The 18,598-nt window shown below is 35.6% G+C and overlaps 1 protein-coding gene across 1 annotated transcript in view; it reads left to right on the forward strand.

Moving 5' to 3' along the window:
* Dnajc15 (DnaJ heat shock protein family (Hsp40) member C15) overlaps positions 1-18,598 on the forward strand; it is a 61,235-nt gene that overhangs the window by 22,374 nt on the left and 20,263 nt on the right. The window contains exons 2-4 of the mRNA XM_076871902.1: positions 4,576-4,627; positions 7,518-7,591; positions 17,775-17,851. Of these exons, the coding sequence (XP_076728017.1) occupies positions 4,576-4,627; positions 7,518-7,591; positions 17,775-17,851 (203 nt within the window). The remainder of the gene's footprint in view (positions 1-4,575; positions 4,628-7,517; positions 7,592-17,774; positions 17,852-18,598) is intronic.

Consider the following 18,598-nt stretch of genomic DNA (forward strand, 5'->3'; position numbering starts at 1 on the left):
GTACTTGTTATACCACTTATGTTCAAAAGTACTGTAGTGACACCCCCTTTCTCCACAGAAAATCTTAATTGCACTTCTCCAAACATCTTCACCATGGCTGATTTTAGAACTGTCAGCAGAAGAGTCTCTACAGAAGAGTTCAGTGTAGATAAACTTCCAATTTTTGTGTTGCCCTATCTTACTCGGCCACTGGCCAGGAAGAAATCAGCACTCCAGGTGCTGGACACGCCCTTACTAGTTTTTTACAAACATTTATCCAGTATAGTAGTTTGTGAAAAATGTGTAAAACAAGGCCTCTGGTCTTGAGCTTCATAGAGATGTCTACATTTCTAAGATAAGAGAAGTTACCAATTGGGCTCCATGGTCACACCTGGCAGGGGGAGGGAAGAAAGGGGAGAAGAAGCTCTCCCCTTCTCAGGTGTTGACCTTGAAGGGTTAACTTGCCCAGAATAGTGAAAGAAAAAGCTGTTTTTATGTGAACTTCTGCGCCCCTTCCCTTACATGTTGGGTGTAAAATTCTGAAATTACCTTAACTTGAGGTTCAGGGGATTGATTGATTATAGCAAAAGCTGTGCCCTCTGAACCTGGCTGCAGCTAAATAAAACTGTTTCCTGCTATCTTCAGTGCCTTACCTCATGTGTCCTTTAGTTCATTTTTACTGATAATGTTAAAAACAGCTGACATCTGCTAACATGTGCAGGCTACATGTGTTAAGCCCATTGTGTGTATTCTTACATTTTATCCTTACAATAGCCTTAGGTGGTATAATTACCATTGCTAGGTGCTTGGTATGAATCAATGGACAAAAATAAGTTCCACATAGAGCACAGATGTTCACATCCCAATATTTATATTTTTACATCATTTTTATTGTTTTTGCTAGTATTCTCTGGTTGCTTTTGAAGCTGAACACCTTTTCTTATGAGCCTCAGGTGTGCTAGGCAAGCTCCAACACTGAGCTAGATGTCTAAAATGAAAATGAAATCCTTGGCTTAGTCTTTTGTCCACATTTCTTGTGTGTTGTCTGTCTTTTTAATTTGGAGGAATTCTGTATGTATATTTGGATATGTGCCCATTGTTCTGAGTTGTAAATGACCTCTGTCATTCTGTGAGATCAGTTGACGAGGGGCTAGTTTGTTTTGTTTTGGTTTTTGGTGGCACTGGGAACTGAACCCAGTGCCTCTAGCATGCTAAGTGAATGCTCTAGTGCTGAGAGCCATAGACAAGTAGGAATGACGCATGGCATTTTGGTTTGAAAGGTGACCCTGCTCAGGGATCAGGGTGGCTCCGGGTTTAGGGTGGATCCTGCTGGGAATAGGGTGGCTCCAGGATTAGGGCGTATCCTGCTGTCTCAGGTGCCCACTCCTTTGGAGTTCCCATTGAGTGGGGTTCTGAGAGAATTGGTACGCAGAGCCTGGTGGAGGGAGTGTATTCCCAGGTAGTGTGTGTAGAGTGTCGGTGAGAGTTCGGGAATAAAGGGTTGCTGTTTGAATCTACAAGGCTTGTGTGGTGGCTCAGGGATTTTGTGCCCAGCCAGATTGTGGCACTCTAGTTCTTTAGACAGACATTCTTTTTCTGTAAGGTAAACCACACAGCAGTTTATATGCTTTGTGTTAATTGGTGCACAGGACCTAAGTATAAGGAGGGGCCTTACACCATCTAATATTATCTCAAGGTCACCAAATGTTCTAGGTTTTATTGTCACAGGAAAGCTGGGACCTGAAATTCCAAATCTTGGTTCTTGTGTTCTGATGAAAGAAATTTTAAAAGTCAGACACCAAAAGCTATGCAAGAGATCTTAAGTGAAAGTAAAGTAAAAACAAAGTGAGGCTTAAGCAGAGAGCATTCTCAAGAGAGAGAGTAGGCAGTTTCCAAGCAGAGAAATGACAAAGGAGACAAAGCTGTCTTCAAATTCATGACTGATTGATGTTTACCAAGAGAACTGGGACCACCTTCTCTATTCTTTGCCAATCAGTTGTTCAACTCCTCCTTCATGTGGGCAGTAAGTGGAGTTTTTGACCTTAGTTGATCCTCTCAGTAATTGTCATGGTAGCCATTCTATTTAGGGGTGGCTTCATCTATAAGACAATCCTCTGTTAATGTGGGCATTGGGGTCAATAGCCAGTCAGAAGTTATCTTAGTGCGCCTGTGCTACTAAAAGAATCTTCCTTCAGACAAATGGAGACATGCACAGCCATAATTCGTAACTTCACACTAACCTCAATGGACCCTGTTAAGAGTTAGTCTCATTAATTCTTTCCTTTTGACATATTTTCCCATTAGCTCCTTTGCTTCTGTTTGTTTTCTACAAATTAACTACTACCCTTTGTTTTTTCATCCACATTGAGTTTAAAGAAGACCCTACAGTGACTTTGCCATACATTTCACTGCTCATTGCTAGTTACTACATAACACTATGAATCTGGAGAGAGATTATTTACTAGTTAATATCCTAATCATTTAAGTTTCACCTTAGAATTTAGAATGCCTAGTTAAAGGCAGGGGATGGAATAGATGTAACCTTACAAAAGGCAACTGCCAAAGGAGCAGGCACTTTTAGACCCTTCATCAGCCTACCAAGAGCTCTAGATTTCTCAGAGACAATTATTGGATATTAAAGTTAGAGCACATTTATGCAGCTGCCCTCTCTGACCTGATGTTTCTCATTATAGAGTCATCCCTGGAACGTCTGGGCTTTGATTTCCTAAGACTGATGTGTATTTCATTACAGAACTCGAAGACTAAGGGCTGGAGGGCTTTTAGGTTTTGACATCTAGAGTCTCAGCCTCTTTCTTAACAATGTCTGCACCAGTGTGAAGTATATCCATTCTGTTCTCTAGTGAGATTATTCAAGCTTTTAAAAGAATCTTTGTTGAAGCTTATGAAATTTGTCTCACCACAAGTTAGAAAAAAATGTGCTGTGATTTCACTTTCTTAATTCTGTATCAGTCAGAATTTGCTTTGGCTGCAAGTACCTAAGTACTGAAAATACTTCAGGAAGATAAAGCTTTTATTTTATCTCATGTAAATAGAGGCAGTCCAGGGGTGCTAAGACAACTCTGTGTTGGGGTAGGAAATAGTCTCTTTTCCTCTCATTGTTTTTCCTTCTCTGTCCAGAAGGCTGCTCCAGGTAAAATGTGTGTGTTCCATTCAGCAAAGACATTTTCTCCCTCCCTCTCCTAGGACTTCCGAACAGTTGTACACACAGCTTTGCTTAGGTACTACAGACCAACACTTAGTTACCATAGGCATCAGACTGCCAAGGGAGGCTTGAAATGCATGTCCAACTAAAAATAGAAATTCCTGGTTTTATGAATGGATATTGAGGACAACAATTTATTTCTGCCACATGTTGTGACTGAAGGTTTTTAAATCAGAATTAGCTTATGATATTTTAGATTGTGACATTCTGAACCTGGTTCTTATTGTTTAAAAATTTTACCAGTCCAGAAAAGTAGGAAACTACTTTTTTTTAAATTATTAATGTATTTTTACTTGGTGCTGAGGTTTGAACACAGGGCCTCACATGTGCTAGGCGAGCACTCTACTGCTGAGCCACAACCCCAACCCCCCTGACTAATTTTTAAATTAAGATTTTTACTAAATTTTGAAGTTCAACTTCTTTCCAAAGATGCACTAAAGGTTTTATTAAAACTCTAAAAACAGCAAATGCATTTGAGCATTGCAAATATAAAATATTGAGTAGGAAATATGCACCTTTTGTCCTTATGGAAGATATATATATGTATTAAACCCACTATTAAGAATAGTCTGTTGGTAATGTAAAAGCTCTTGGTTAGAATGAATTCAAATATATGAAAATTAAAGTATAGAATTATTTTAGTTCACCAAAAATTAGATAATAAAGCAAGCAGCAGATATAATTCCTTAGACACTGTAGATTTTAAGTTCTGTTCTTCACAGTAGAGTGTGAAGAAAATCTAGTATTTAATGTAATTATCCTCATTATTTAAGATGATTGATTTTCTTTTAAAACTTAGTATGGTGACAGAAAGTCTAATTGACCATTTTCAGAATTCATTATTTAGCCTTAAATGTGAAATTGGAATGTATAAAAAAAAAAAAAGAAGCAGAAGAAAAAGAAGAAGCAGGAAGGGAGAGCAGAGTGGAAAATTAAACTAGGTAACACTGGAGTGTGAAAAATTTACAGCTCCTTAACAAACAGGAGGTGAGAGGGAAGGGACAACCTGACCAACTGCCTATGAAGGCACTTAATCCCAGAAGACTTTTGTGCCACAAGAATATAAAAGGAGAGGGAAACAACTAAAGGCATATTTCTTTAAACAACAGTAAAACCTAAGTGACTTTTGGGAAGATTGTATACCCCCTAGTACTCAACCAATGAGGAACCAGAGGAGGGACCTTGCCCTGGAGGGAATAGTGCTAATTATAACTGCTCTGGGTGTGCCTGAGCACCAGACACCTGATCTTGCAAGACTGTCACGAAAGCCTCACTTTCTCTGTACCTTCTCAGTTCATTCCTTGGCTTTAGACAGGTGAGTGTGTTTCTCACAGTATGTAATTCTACAAGTTATCATATTTCTTCCTCCACAGGCAAGAAGTTTGATAGCTGTAGGACTGGGTGTTGCAGCTCTTGCATTTGCAGGTAAGATAAATGAAGAATATATGTCAATATTTGTTGTAGGAACAGGATTTTCAATTAGCTGCTACTTTGATTGATGAGTAGGACCCTTGTATTCTGACATTTTTGGTCTTCAAACATTATACATTCTCATTCTTTTCACCATCTATAGTTGCTAAACATTAGTCAGTAAAACAAAATCTAGGTAAACTGTAGTGAAGAAAATTGATGATGTATGTGCTAGGAATGCTAGTCCCAGTAATAGCTGGTGTTCTTGGCTTTTTTTTTTTTTTCTTTTTCTTTAAATTGAGCTATAGTGTATAATTACTAACAAGAAATCTTTGATATGATGCTATCACTGTATGGAGTCGGAGATTTCTCCAGATGCAGAGGAGACCTCAAACCTTCCACATTTTTGACTCCATTGCAGAAAAGAATTTAAGGAAGAGTCAGCTTGTAGAACAAGAAGGGAGAGCTTTATTGGAAAGCAAAAACAAAGAGGGAGTGTAGTCAGATTTTACAGTGAGATAGTGAGTCAAATCTTGCTCTAGGGTTCTAATATTTATAAAGTAGCTAGGGGGCTAGACTAAGGTAGAGTCAGAATAGAATTACATTTTTGTGCTCTAAAGTGCCCTTGCATGTTTTAAGCCTGCTTCTTGGTTCTTTCCAGTGCCCTTTTTAGGTATCTTGCAGTTTTGTTGCTTTTCCATCAGCCAAGGCTCATAGGCATTTCCTTTATGCCTCAGTGTTCTTGTTCTCTGTGCCCTGAATTCCTGTCTCAGTGCAATCTAAGGATCTCAGTGATAGGGAATTCCTTTGTATTCCCATGCTCACTTTTTCTTGCAGATGGCTCTATACTCTTAAGCTGTCAGTTACTTCTGATGAACACAGTTATTCACTGATTTATTACTTCATCTTTTAGCATATTGGTATAATTTCTTTAATAAAACTCAGGAGAATTTCTTTCACTGTCAAAATTATCTTTTTAGAAAAAAGTTATGAATATTAAAAGTAAAATTGCTAATTTAATCACTAACTTAGAGTTTTAAATTGCATAGCTATTCCCTAATTAAATGTTAATCTAAGAGTATTTCCATGTTGATATTTACTGTTTTGTTTCTAATTGTATGGATTTGATCTTGTTAATTGGATGTTTTTAGGTAAAACTATTCCACTGTGTTTAAATGGAGTTAAATTCCAATAGAAAAATGACAAATAAGATTCTATTTTATTTTACATGGTGCTTAATTTCATACAATTCTCAGTTAACAAATAGAACTTTAAAAACTAGACATTCATTGGGGCCAGGGATGTAATTCAGTGGTAGAGCTCTTGTCCAAGAAGTGTGACGACACTATGGGTTCAATTCCCAGTACTGCAGTGGAGGAAAAAAAAAAAGTTCAGTAGTTCAGATCCTCTTGATCTTTTTTGGCAGCACAGCCTTGTGCCAATTATATACTAAAATGAACTAATAACTAAAGTGAACTATTCTGGGGTTTTTCTAGAGGAGAATCATATCTTAAAAGGAATTCTGACAAACTTGTCCATAAGCATAAAACTATTTTAGAAGTATTTTAGTAGAATAGGCATAGTCATTATGAATTAAAATGTAAGATTTTCATTTTAAATTAGAAAAAGATGCACTTTGGGGCTGGGGATACAGCTCACTTGGTAGAATGCTTGCCTCACATGCACAAGGCCCTGGGTTCAATACAAAAAAAAAAAAAAAAAGATGCACTTTTTCCATGTCTTCTTTAAAAATATTGATGAGAATTGATGTGCAGATTATGCTATTGCTAATTAGAACAACAGATCTCTTCCAGAGCCAAATAAACTAAACAGTACAATTTAGGAGAATATACACTTCAATTTGATGGGGGGATAGCTCATCTAGTTTATGGTTAAAGGAAAACTTCAGATTCCACTTCTTAAAGCTTTTATCTGCTTTTTCACTGAGAAAGGAATTCAGTCACTGTGCCTGATTGTGGTTTTGAAGAATTTTGCGGTAATTTAAAAACTACAGTTTATACTATTGTGTAATCAAATGATAAGTTCTTCTGAAAGATCTAGGTAGTTGAGGTTTTCCAGTGGAACTCTTGATTTGCAAATAAGCTTATGGTTAGAATTAGAATTTAAGTTCACAGTGTCATATACTGTTTTCTGGCAAGACCTTTAAAGAAAGACACACTAGTAGAAGCCACATGTTCTCAATAGGATACAAAAGGTAAATTAGTTAGATGATATTTTATACTTGTTTGATATCCTCAGAACAGTTTAGGACCTGTTTTATTATAGATTCTTGGTTTTCAAAACTGGGGAAGTTTGAATATTTGTATGTCGGCAAAAGGCAAACCTGAAATAAGTTTTTAGAGAGAGTATCCATCTTCAGTAATAAACCAATAATTAACATCCTTGTTAAATGTTTCATGCATTATTGCTTTTTTTAGTTTAGAGATAACTTCATTAAAAAATCACTATGTCATGTATATCATAAGTTGTATTGGTTTTCTATATATTTCAAAGTGATTATCATTGTAAAAAGCAATACTGTTAATCATTTTAATATTATAAGTATGTTTTATACATAAAGAGACTTCTGTAGAAAGAGTACGAGGATGTTATTTTTCCAATTTTACAATATGATATTATGTAAACATTGAAAACTTCTATAGTCATAAATTACAACTTGATAAATTTATTGGCTGTGATAATGATATCAAAATGAAATTCTGTCCTCAGTAAATTAGAAATTTGAGAAAACATGGGTTTGGTTTTTTTGTTTGTTTTTATAAATTTTGAAATATTTATTGAAAATAGTAAACTATCAATAAACAACATGCTAGTTACCTTGAAGGTATTGATTGACATTGATTATAGAAAATTATATTTGCTGTTTCTTCCTTTTACCATTTAGGTCGCTATGCATTTCAGATCTGGAAACCTCTAGAACAAGCAATCACAGACACTGCAAGGAAGGTTTCATCTTCTGTAAGTTAAATGTGACTTCACAACGAATTTTTATGCTCCAGCCAGTAGTATTACATTAATTTTGGGCTAACTTATTTTCCCTTTCTAACTACTATTCATTTATTCAATAAACATTTAGTGAGTGTCTACTGTACACCAGACCCTGTAACAGGAGCAAGGGAGAGGGATGAAACAAAACAGACACAGTCCTGCCTCGATGTAGCTTACTCAGGAGTTTATTTCATCTTGAAGTTTGGAACTCCTCTCCTTATACCACTGTACCTGACCCATCTCAAATACAAAATTACAAGATTCCACCCTGAAGTCCTGTAGGGCTTATCCATTCATCTACCAGCATCAGAGACTCTGATGAGCTGAATATAAGGGAGGAATGGATGATAATAGTTATCTAAAAAGCCACACTATGAACTGAGGTTTGTGACCAATGAAGGCAATTCAAATAAGACTCATTGAAGCCCTGAAAAATAAACATTGAGTTCTGAGAAATTTATGCAGAACTAGAATAGATCAGTTTGTCTTGCAGCAATTTGAGAATGAATGACTTGTTTTAGCAAAGACATCACAGGCTTTTGGGGCTTAGTTAGCCAAGAACAATGAGCCTTTCCAAAGGATGACATACTGACAAATAATTAAACCCAGGTTCAACTTTTAAGAGATTTTGGAATTCTATAAATGTATGTGTGTGATTAAAGTGAGTGTATGTCTATTTTTTGTTCCTATTTATATTTTGTTTGGTAAAGTATTGCTAGGGTATTCAGCATTTATTAAGTAAATATTCATTGAGCACCTACCACATGCTAGACATTGTAGGCCACGGGATACAATCATGGACCAAAGACATTTTCCTCTAGGCACTTATGTTTTATATTTTATTAGAGATAAATCATAAACAAATGAAGTAGGATACATAATATCTAGAAGTGTTAAGTGTTTATAATTAGTTAAAAATTTTCCCCAGAGTACTGGGGATTGAATCCAAGAGCATTCTACCATGGAACTACATTCCCAGCATCTTTAAATTTTTTATTTTGAATTGCGGTCTCACTAAGTTATCAAGCTGGCCTTCAATTTGTAATCCTTCTGCCTCAGTTTCCAGAGTAGCTGGGATTATAGGCGTGTGCCACTATACCCAGCTGTTAAGTGCATTTTTCCCCCCTCCTATACTAGGAATTGAACCTTGGGCCTCATACAAGATAGGCAAGCAGTCTACCGCTGAGCTACATCCCCAGCCCTGTTAAGTGTTTTTAAGGAAAACTAAATTAGGGTAAGAAGTTAAAGAATAACAACAGAAGAATCTTTCATTAGATGGGCCAGGCAAGCCTGAGAAGACATGGAAGCAGGCTATGCAAGCATCTGAAGAAAGAGCTTTTTGGTTAGTGGGAACATTACAGAAGTCCTGAGATGGAAATGAGCTTAGCAACAAGGCTTTTTGGTTAGTTTTTCATCACTGTAACAAATACCTGAGCAAACAACTTAGAGAAGGGAAGATTTATTTTGGCTCATGGTTTCAGAGGTTTCAGTCCCTGATTGGCTGGCTCCATGGCAGAATCATCATGGTGAATAGTTTGGCAGGGGAATCTGCTCAGTTCATGGCAGCCAGAAAGCACACAAAGAAAGGAAGGTGACTGGGGACAAGATATGGTCTCAATGGGCATGTACCCAGTGAACTGTGTCATGTATGTCATAGGTTGTATTGGTTTTCTATATATTTCAAAGTGATTATCATTTTAAAAAGCAATACTGTTAATTGTTTTAATATCGTAAGTATGTTTTATACATAAAGGGACTTCTGTAGAAAGAGTATTAGGATGTTATTTTTCCAATTTTATAATATTATGTAAACATTGAAAACTTATAGTTTGGAGGCAAACATGCCATACCTGCCTGTAGTTTCCACTACCTCCCTGTAGTCATTCAGCTATCAATGGATTTATCCACTGATGACATCAGAGACCTCATGATCCAATCACTTCCCCAAAGTCCCTCCATTGAAATTACTGCATCAGGAACCAAGCCTTCAATTAATATCCAAATCATAACAATGGTTAACTTCATGGAGTCTATGAAAGGAAGAATAGTAGATTGGGCCCAAATCCTTATGGCCTAATGGACTATGAAACCCTCAAATTTTACTCTTATGAACAGAAAGTCTGTGAGATTTTGAGCACAGCGTGATTTGCATTTTGATTATTACTATGCCTGTGACATAGAGTTTAGTCTATAGTGACCCAGAGTTAGAAGTCATGAAACGAGGGAATGGTGTTAGATGTTGATGATTCAAGAGAGAGTAATGGTAATAAAAATAATGACGTAGTTCTCTAAATGGACTTTAGTTATATCTTCCCATGTTTACCAATGGAGAGAATTTCAGGAATTATTTAATTGTAAAGGAAGAGAGAACAAGAAAATGAAAAAAAATTCTTACTGCTCAATAGAAAGCTCATAGGTAAGATAGGGTAGATTGAAGTGTATACCTGCCCTGCAACTTGCATTTTTTTAAGGAGAAAAAAAATGGTGTGCAAGTCCCTTTTCTTCTGTTTTTGGGGATTCTAGGTAAGAAATTTAGCTTTTAACAAATCTGGCTTCTCCTCCTTTTTCACAAAGTTCCACTCTTATAGTTTATAGTAAAACATCATAGAATATCTTAATCATCATCATCATAATAATTATACCTCAGTGAAGATACATTTTCTTAAAAGCAATTATTTAAAAATTAATCACTCCAGGGAAACTGAAAAAATGAGATATATGCATGGTTTCTCTTCACATTAATGAATACCAAATGTCAAAATTCCTAAATACAGCATTTACAGTATTTTGATTTTGTAAATATTAATTATTTTTAACCAAATGAGGTTACTTAAAAAAAAAAAAAAGAACCATAATTGTATGTCAGTCTGTCATTCAAAGGGGAATGTCCCAAAACTCAAGTTCCAGTGGATTCTCTTTTCATTATTGTTGTAACACTTTATTTCCTCTAAGCTTTAACATCTTGTTTTTAAATCTCATCTTCCTCTTTTTTTTTTTTTTCCATTTTGCTGGAATATTGCCTGGAGTAATTTGTGTATATGGTATGCATGGATGGTAAATGTTGTAAGTTCTTCTCTGTTAAACAGTTGCTTTTATTCTCATTGTTAGTTATCACTACTAGTTCCTTGAAATTTAGTTGAGCCAACATGAGAGAACTACAGAACTCTCTGCTGAGACTTAACCTCAGTGCCTACACTTCTACATTCCTGCATACTCACAGTCAGATTTTCTGCTCTTCTTCTTTTTCATTCTATTTATTGTAGATAGCCTGTTGTCTTGGTTTTCTTTCGTTGTTGTTTGGGGGTTTTAGGTTTTTTTAGTGTTCATTTTTGGCTCTCAAAGTTTTTAGGATTTTCTGTATATTATTGGTGTTCTGAAAATTCTTAGGAACTCAGTGAACTAGTAACTTATTTGAAAACTGCCTTTTGTTGTAATGTTATATTCAACAGATTATTTTCTTCCTATGAGGTCCTTGCTTAGCATCTGATGGCCATCTCAAGTGACAGCTGCCATTTTAAGGAAAAAGTTTCGCTTTCCCACCCAAGGGCAGTTCATAGAAAGGCTCACCACTCCCTCATACCAACCCAACCCTTAACCATGCATTAGGACCTGCCCAGTTCGGATTCCTGAGCCTGCCTTATAAAAATTCCAGTACCCAAGCCTATTTTGCCTCTCTCCTATAGAGAGATGGCCTTTATTTGTCATCTTTGACAAATAAACTCTGTGTGTCTATCTGCTTGGTGTTTCATTTCTTGGACCGACTCTTCTTCCTCACTTTCCCTTCACTTCCTCCATTTTCTTCTCTACTTCTAGAACTCCTATTATAAAGATGTTGGACCTTTGAGTCTATCCTTTATGTCTCTTAACATTTTAGCCATTATTTATTTATTTATTTATTTTGCCTTGTCTTTTTTTGCTGTACATTCTGTAGTTATTTCCACAGCTTATTTTCCAAATCACTATGTTGGTTTTCAGCAATGATCATTCTGTTACTCAGTCCATCTCAATTATATACATTGGTGATTTTTTTATAATTTCCAAGAATTCTTTCTTGTATTCTTTTTATAGCAATCCACTTTTTAAAATGAATGTGATATCATTTTGAATAACTTTAAAGATTCTAATTAGTATTTTATTATTTTTTTAAGTACTAAGAATTGTAATAACCCAGGAGCACTATTATTTTTTGAGACTAAGTCCTCTCATTAAACTGCCACCTTGAACTTGGAAATCTCCTATCTCAGCCTCCCTAGTAGGTGGGATTATAGGTGTGTCCCATCACACAAGCTTCTTTCTTTTTTATTCTTCTAGAGACAATTGTTACCAGTTCATCTTGATTCTTTTAGTTGTTTTTTTCCCTCCATGATACTGAATGTTTTCAAAATGTCTGATGATCCTTGGTGTTGTTTTATATTTGTGAGGACTAAGTTGATTAATATAAGTAATGCTCCTGGCTTTCTCCAGCAGTTTGGTAGACTTACTTCAGTGACTTAATACCATTGTCAGTGGCCTATGAATAGGTTTGTCAGTAGACACATCTTCCAAAGCAAGAAGACAGGGGCAGGCTTGAGATCTTCAGAGTCTACTTTAATTTTTCTCCTTGTCATAGATAACCTGCTCCCTCATTTTCTGGGTTCCAAAATGGGATCCACTGGTTCTCTTCTTTCATTCTTTACTTACATTTTAGGATTTACCAGCTGGAGTCGGATACATGAGTACCTTCCTGGTGTTTTTCCTGAAACACCCCCGCCACCCTGTGTTTGGGACTACTATGATTTTTCTTTATATGTGATCTTACCTGTTTTTCAGTCTTCCAGGATTTCTTTATAAACTTTCTGGTTTGCTTCTTGTCCCATTTCTTCCCATTTCTTGTTTTCTAGGCCTCATATTGCCTTTTTTTTTTTTTTGTATTGAAAATATTTCTTTTCCCATTTCAAAGGCACTTTGGAAAACAAAAAAGAACTTTGTGATTCAGTCAGCTCTTTTGAACTAGTGCTCTTTTGCTTGCTTTTTAATGTATTAAGCTTAATGTGTATTAAGCTAATGTCTATTTATCCCTAACCTTTTCTGAAGAGGAGGTACCTAAGATACTTTTCTTATTTAAGCCTTTTAATTTTCTATTTGTAAATTTGTCTTTCAAAAATATTGTCTTTTGGTCAAGTGAATGTTATGAGAAAAATAGATTAATTAAAATCACCCTTCTATGGTTCTATAAATCAAACAAATTATTATAAGTAATAAAACTATACAGCTTGTGATAAATGTATTTCTTCTCATGAGATGATGATAAAGTTCTTACCCATTTGGAGGACTTTTGTGTTTCATGTTACTGAGTGGTAGCAAATGATGACTGGTTTAACTGGGTTATTTCATGTCTTCTTTGGTAAACTATGATACTGAAGCATTTAATTCTAATTTTAGGAAGAAATTATTTTGACTTCTGTAGTTTATACTTTGTGAATGGAATAATGCAAAATAATAATTTGGAAGAACCAGGATATGTTTCTGATAGACAGTATTATAAAACTAGTAGAGTCTCACTGTTTCTGTTCTTGGAAATCATATTAGACATATATAACTATTTACTTCACTTACTTGATGATATAGTTATTTCTTGTAGTAATCTAATTTTTATAGATCTAAACATTTCCTTTAGCCCACCATAGCATTGTCAGAAGTGGTTCTACAGTGCCTTAAGATCCTTATAATCTGAATAATGCAATCTAAATATTGATATATTATTATAAAGCTTAAGAGAACCTTTTAGTTATACTTCATTATTAGGGAGGAAAGCTACAGAGTAATAATTTTGTGCCTGCTCATAACACAGGTACTAACTTAAACATAATAGATTAAAATTATGATAATTCTATTTAAAATAGTGTGATAAAAAATCTGAATTTCATGGCTTTCGAAGGCATGATTTTTCAGTGAAGAAATGTGCAAGTATGTTAGGTGTCAGCATTTTGTTTTTATTTTGTTTTCTCTTTGTATACTTTTCTGTATATAGCTCCCACATCATTAAGCTTCTATCTTCAAAATGAAGTTTCTTTTAGAAGGTCTATGAGAATTATCTATGTAACAATTGACCTACTCCTATTAGTCAATTCTTCAGGATACGAACAACTTCCTGGATTTTAAAGAGCCTTTTCTGAGACTACATTTCCACTTGGGCAAAGCTAAAAATTAAAAGAAAACATTGCACAAATACCATTACTTGCTTTTAAGGTTAATGAGTTTTATGACAGTAGTGGGAATGACTGGAAATATTATCAATTTTTCTTCTTTATTATGCTGATTCAAAATTTTCAAGCTCCCTAAGGTAAAGACTCACAGAAATGTTTTTTTTTTCCTGAATAATTACCCTATGCGTTAATCTCAAACATGATTTAAAAACAAAAATAGAACAAATATGCTTCTGTAGAAATGACTGCTGTGGATCAAGTTGGTGATACTGCTGTTTTGCTGCAACTAAACTGGATAATAAGCTTTTATTTAGGGAATGATTTAGTCAGCTTTTTCGCTGATGTAACTAAAGGACCTGGCGAGAACAATTTTAGAAGAGGAAAAGTTTATTTGGGGGCTCATGGTTTCAGAGGGCTCAGTCCATAGATCACCGATTCCATTCTTTGGGGCTCATGATGAGGCAGGACATCATGGCAGAAGAGTGTGGCAGCATGGAGCAGTTCAGGAGATGATCAGAGAGCAGAGAGAGAGATTCCACTCTCCAGTTACAAAATCTATACCCTAAAGGCATGCCACCAATGACCCACCTTCTTCATTCACACCTTACCTGCCTTATCACTCAGTTAATCTCATCAGAGGATTAATTCACTGATTGGGGTTAAGATTTTCATAACCCAGTCATTTCTCCTCTAACCCTTTTTGCATTGTTTCATACATGAGCTTTAAAAAGGGAGACATCTCACATCCAAACCATAACAGGGAGTAAGGTTTGCATGCAATTAAGATTTGGATTTACTGAGAGACATTAAAACCAGGTGTTCTTCCTCTTTTCAATCCCTTGTTGCTTTCTACCTCTAGCTTTAGCTCTACTCTGTATCTGTCTACGTATTCTCTCTGCATGTTTAGAAAGATACAGCACTTATCCAGGGTAGTATAGGTACTAACCAATTCATTTTTTCCCCCCTCAAAACTGTGTCAGAAGTGAAGGAATATTTGTTTTCATTCTATATTGTAAATTACTTAAAATTTGGAATAGTAAGCACGTTATATTCCTCATGGTACTGGTAGACTGATAGGTATCTCACTTGAAAATACCTGATGTGTTATTAGTTGCCAAAGTGCTTGTTGAATAAATTAATTACCAGGAATTACTACTTAGTAGAAATTTATAAAAAGCTGTTAAAGAGAAGAGTTTATATAAATGTCTAGATCAGACTCTGGGACTCAATTTTTTAAGCTGTAATCATTTTCTTGGTTATTCTTATTTATTCCACTTTTGAAAGTTATATAAATAGCATGTATTCATTGTTAAAAATGCAGAATGTTAAAAAGAAGTAAATTATTCATAATCCCACTACCCCAAAATGATATTTTTTGTGTAAACATTTTGTTATATATACTTTCAGATTTTATTTTATTCAAACATATGCAATCAGGCCTCTATATCCAAGGGTTCACATTTGTGAATTCTACCAACTGTAGATTGAAAATATTTGGGAAAAATTGCATCTGTGCTGAATGTGTATAGACTTTTTTCTCTTATCATTATCCCCTAGAAAATACAGTATTACAGTTGTTTACATAGCATTTGCATTGTACTAGGTATTATTTATATCATACTAAATAATCTAGAGATGACTTGAAGTATGCAGGGATATATGTTTTAGGCTATATGTAAATACTGTGCCATTTTCTTTAAGGAACTTGAGCATCTAAGCATTTTGGTATCATTGGGGGTGGGGGTCCTAAAGCTAATCCCCCATGGATATTATACTTAATTGTGTTTCCTTACAAAAATATAGCCTTGTGTTTTAGAAACATGTACGTGTTCAATCATATTTGCCTAATTGTACTTCTAACAGCTGATTTCATACATCCCGTATCTGTTTAGAGCTCCTAAAAATATTTTTATTTGCTGCCTTCATTCCTCTCCTCCCTTTTTGGTCTTTAACTCACTCCCACCCTCTGCAGCTCTTCTCAGAGTCTTTGACCTCCTCTTTCCTAAATCCAGAGGTTAGTTCTCAGCTTACATTTTACTTTACCTGTCAGAAGTATTCGAAACCATTTTTCACTTCCTTATATGGGCTTTTTGTTTTCCTCCTACCTTACTACTCCATCTTCTCAGATACTTTTACTAATTCCTCTCCAGTTTCATGTCACTAAATGAGCACGTTGTCTTTAAGGGCTCAGTTTAGACTTCTTATCCTTAGGTGATCTGATTCAATCTTAGAGTTTAAATACTGTCTATATACTGATGACTGGAATGTTATCTCTGGGTTGAGTTTCTCTACTTAGATATTTAATAGATGTTTCAAAGTTAATGTTTGAAACCATCCTCCTCATATATGTTAGACACAAGAAACGACTATTCCTTCTCTAACTCTTTTTTGTGGGGGTGGGGGGGGTAACTGGGGATTGAACCTAGTGGCACTTAACCACTGAGCCACAGCCCCAGACTTTTTTTTTTTTTTTTAACTTAGAGACAGGGTCTCACTGAGTTGCTTAGAGTCTCACTAAATTGCTGAGACTGTCTTTGAACTCACAATCCTCCTGCTTTAGACTCCAAGATGCTGGATTAAAGGCATGTGCCATTGTTCCTGGCTCTCTAACTCATTAAATGGAAATTTGGCAGTTTTAAACCAGAAACCTTAAAGTCATTTTATACAGTTTGGTTAAAATCATTTTATACAGTTTGGATTCTCTGAAAAGCAGACTGAGACAAAGATTAGTAACTGTAAGTTTAGTGCTTTTAGGATCAGCAACTACAGAAAGAAAGAAAAAGAAGGATGGAGGCACAATTTAGGCTCCAGTTTTGTCCTAATAGATCCCATAGAAACTTCAAAGCTAGGGTGGCTCATTATGGTTATCCCAAGTTGGGAAGGGTCTATGAGACTAAATGATATTACGTGGTAAATGAATATAGGCAAGTCCAAAGACTGTAACTTAGAGAACTACAATGCTTCTACCCTCTTGTCAACCACTCATTAGATACAGCCTACCCCAGGAAGAGGGCATGAGATTAACTTTTTTCAAATAAAGCCACTCCTCAAGGGTCTGAGAGCTAAAACCTCTCTGCCAACTGCAGCCCCAGCATCTAAGGGCTTAAATTTTTCACTCCAGAATGGGGTTCTGGACAATGTACAATGTTGTCCTCTACATCATTGATAATTCTTCTCTTTTTGTCATTTCCTATATTCAGTCTATCAGGTAAATTTTAGTTCTGCTTTTAGAATATATTCAGAATCTGTCTGCTTTTCTGTTATACTATTTTGTTGGTCCATACCATTATCAGCTCTTGCCTGTTTTATTGTTATGTTCTGTTAACTGATCTGCTTCAACCATTGCTCCTTACTATTGGCCACACAGTAATTAGAGTGATCTTTTCAAAACAAAGTCACACTGTATTACTCCAGTGTTCTGAACAGTTTCTCCTTCTGCTTAAAATGAAATCCTATCTTCTCATTGCTTCACAATTGGCCCCCATTGCATTTCTGTTCCTCCTCTCCTCCTAGTTCGCACCTCTTCAGCCATATTGACCATTCAGTCCAGTTTCCCAGCCTCTCTTGGTGTGCTTGTCTGCTATTTTGATGCACTCACTTTCTTTCTCAGCCGGAAAAAAGTATCTGCAATGTCAATATAAATGACTTGCTCAAGGTTATTCAATGAGAAAGTATACCTCAGAGCTCTAAGTTGAGGCAATTTGCTTCTGCAGATCTCTTGTTCCTTCAGTTATATTTGAGTGCAAAAAAATTAATGTGTTTTAAAGTGAAGAAATTTTGTTAACATTTTTAGTGTTTCTTTTGGCTAGAGTTTCTTGAGAAGGATGATTGTTTAGTGCTTTTCCCCCACAATTTCAAGTCAACTTCTAGAAAAATGCATTGCTGTGACTTTGTTATGTGATGGGATTGAGGTTATGTTACTTCATGCATGGAACTAATTATTTCTTGCTCTTTTCTTTCCTGTACAGAGCCTTTCGTCCTACTATAAAGGAGGATTTGAACAGAAAATGAGCAGGCGAGAAGCTAGTCTCATTTTAGGTGTAAGGTAGGTATGCTGCATATGTATTTTTATTTTATGACTAAGATTGTCTTTAAAAAGGGAAAAATGTTACAATAAGGTTATACTTATATTTATAATTACAAGTAGAAGACAGAGGAGAAGACCAAATCTTTACAGTTTAAAACTTTAGTTCTAGGAGAACCCACTGGCACAGGCGTATAATCCCAGCAACTCTGGAGGCAGAAGCAAGATCACAGGTTCTAGGTCAACTTAATAAGACTCAGTCTCAAAATAAAAATGAGTAAATAGGAAGGGTTGGGGATGTAACTTAGTGGTGAGCACCCCTGGGTTTATTGGTAGCAATTAGACATGACCAATGGAATGTTAATCAGTAATCCAAGAGCGGTCAATGTGATTGTTTCTACATCTATAAGATGGATGACTATAACCAACTTTAAGGTTTTCTTTCCTTTACCTAGGTTTCATATATGTACAAAAAGACCCTGTATCGGGGGTGAACATGTGTAGGAATAATAAGTGCAAATACTACATGCATCACAAGGGAAAGATTGATGCCTTTGTTGGAAAAGACCATGGCAGCCACTGGCTGGTCAACAAAACCAAACTAATTTCAACTGGCCTGAGTGACTGAAAGTTAGCTTTGCCTTATTATAATGTCATTTACATTTTATTGTAATTGTGCTTTTGATCCTTCCTACCCTGTGAGTTTCCATGCAGGTACTTATGGGTAATGGGCATATGCATGGAGATACAGTTTTATTGTCTATACAA

Source organism: Callospermophilus lateralis, chromosome 12 (genome assembly GCF_048772815.1).
Source record: "Callospermophilus lateralis isolate mCalLat2 chromosome 12, mCalLat2.hap1, whole genome shotgun sequence".
Lineage (NCBI taxonomy): Eukaryota > Metazoa > Chordata > Mammalia > Rodentia > Sciuridae > Callospermophilus > Callospermophilus lateralis.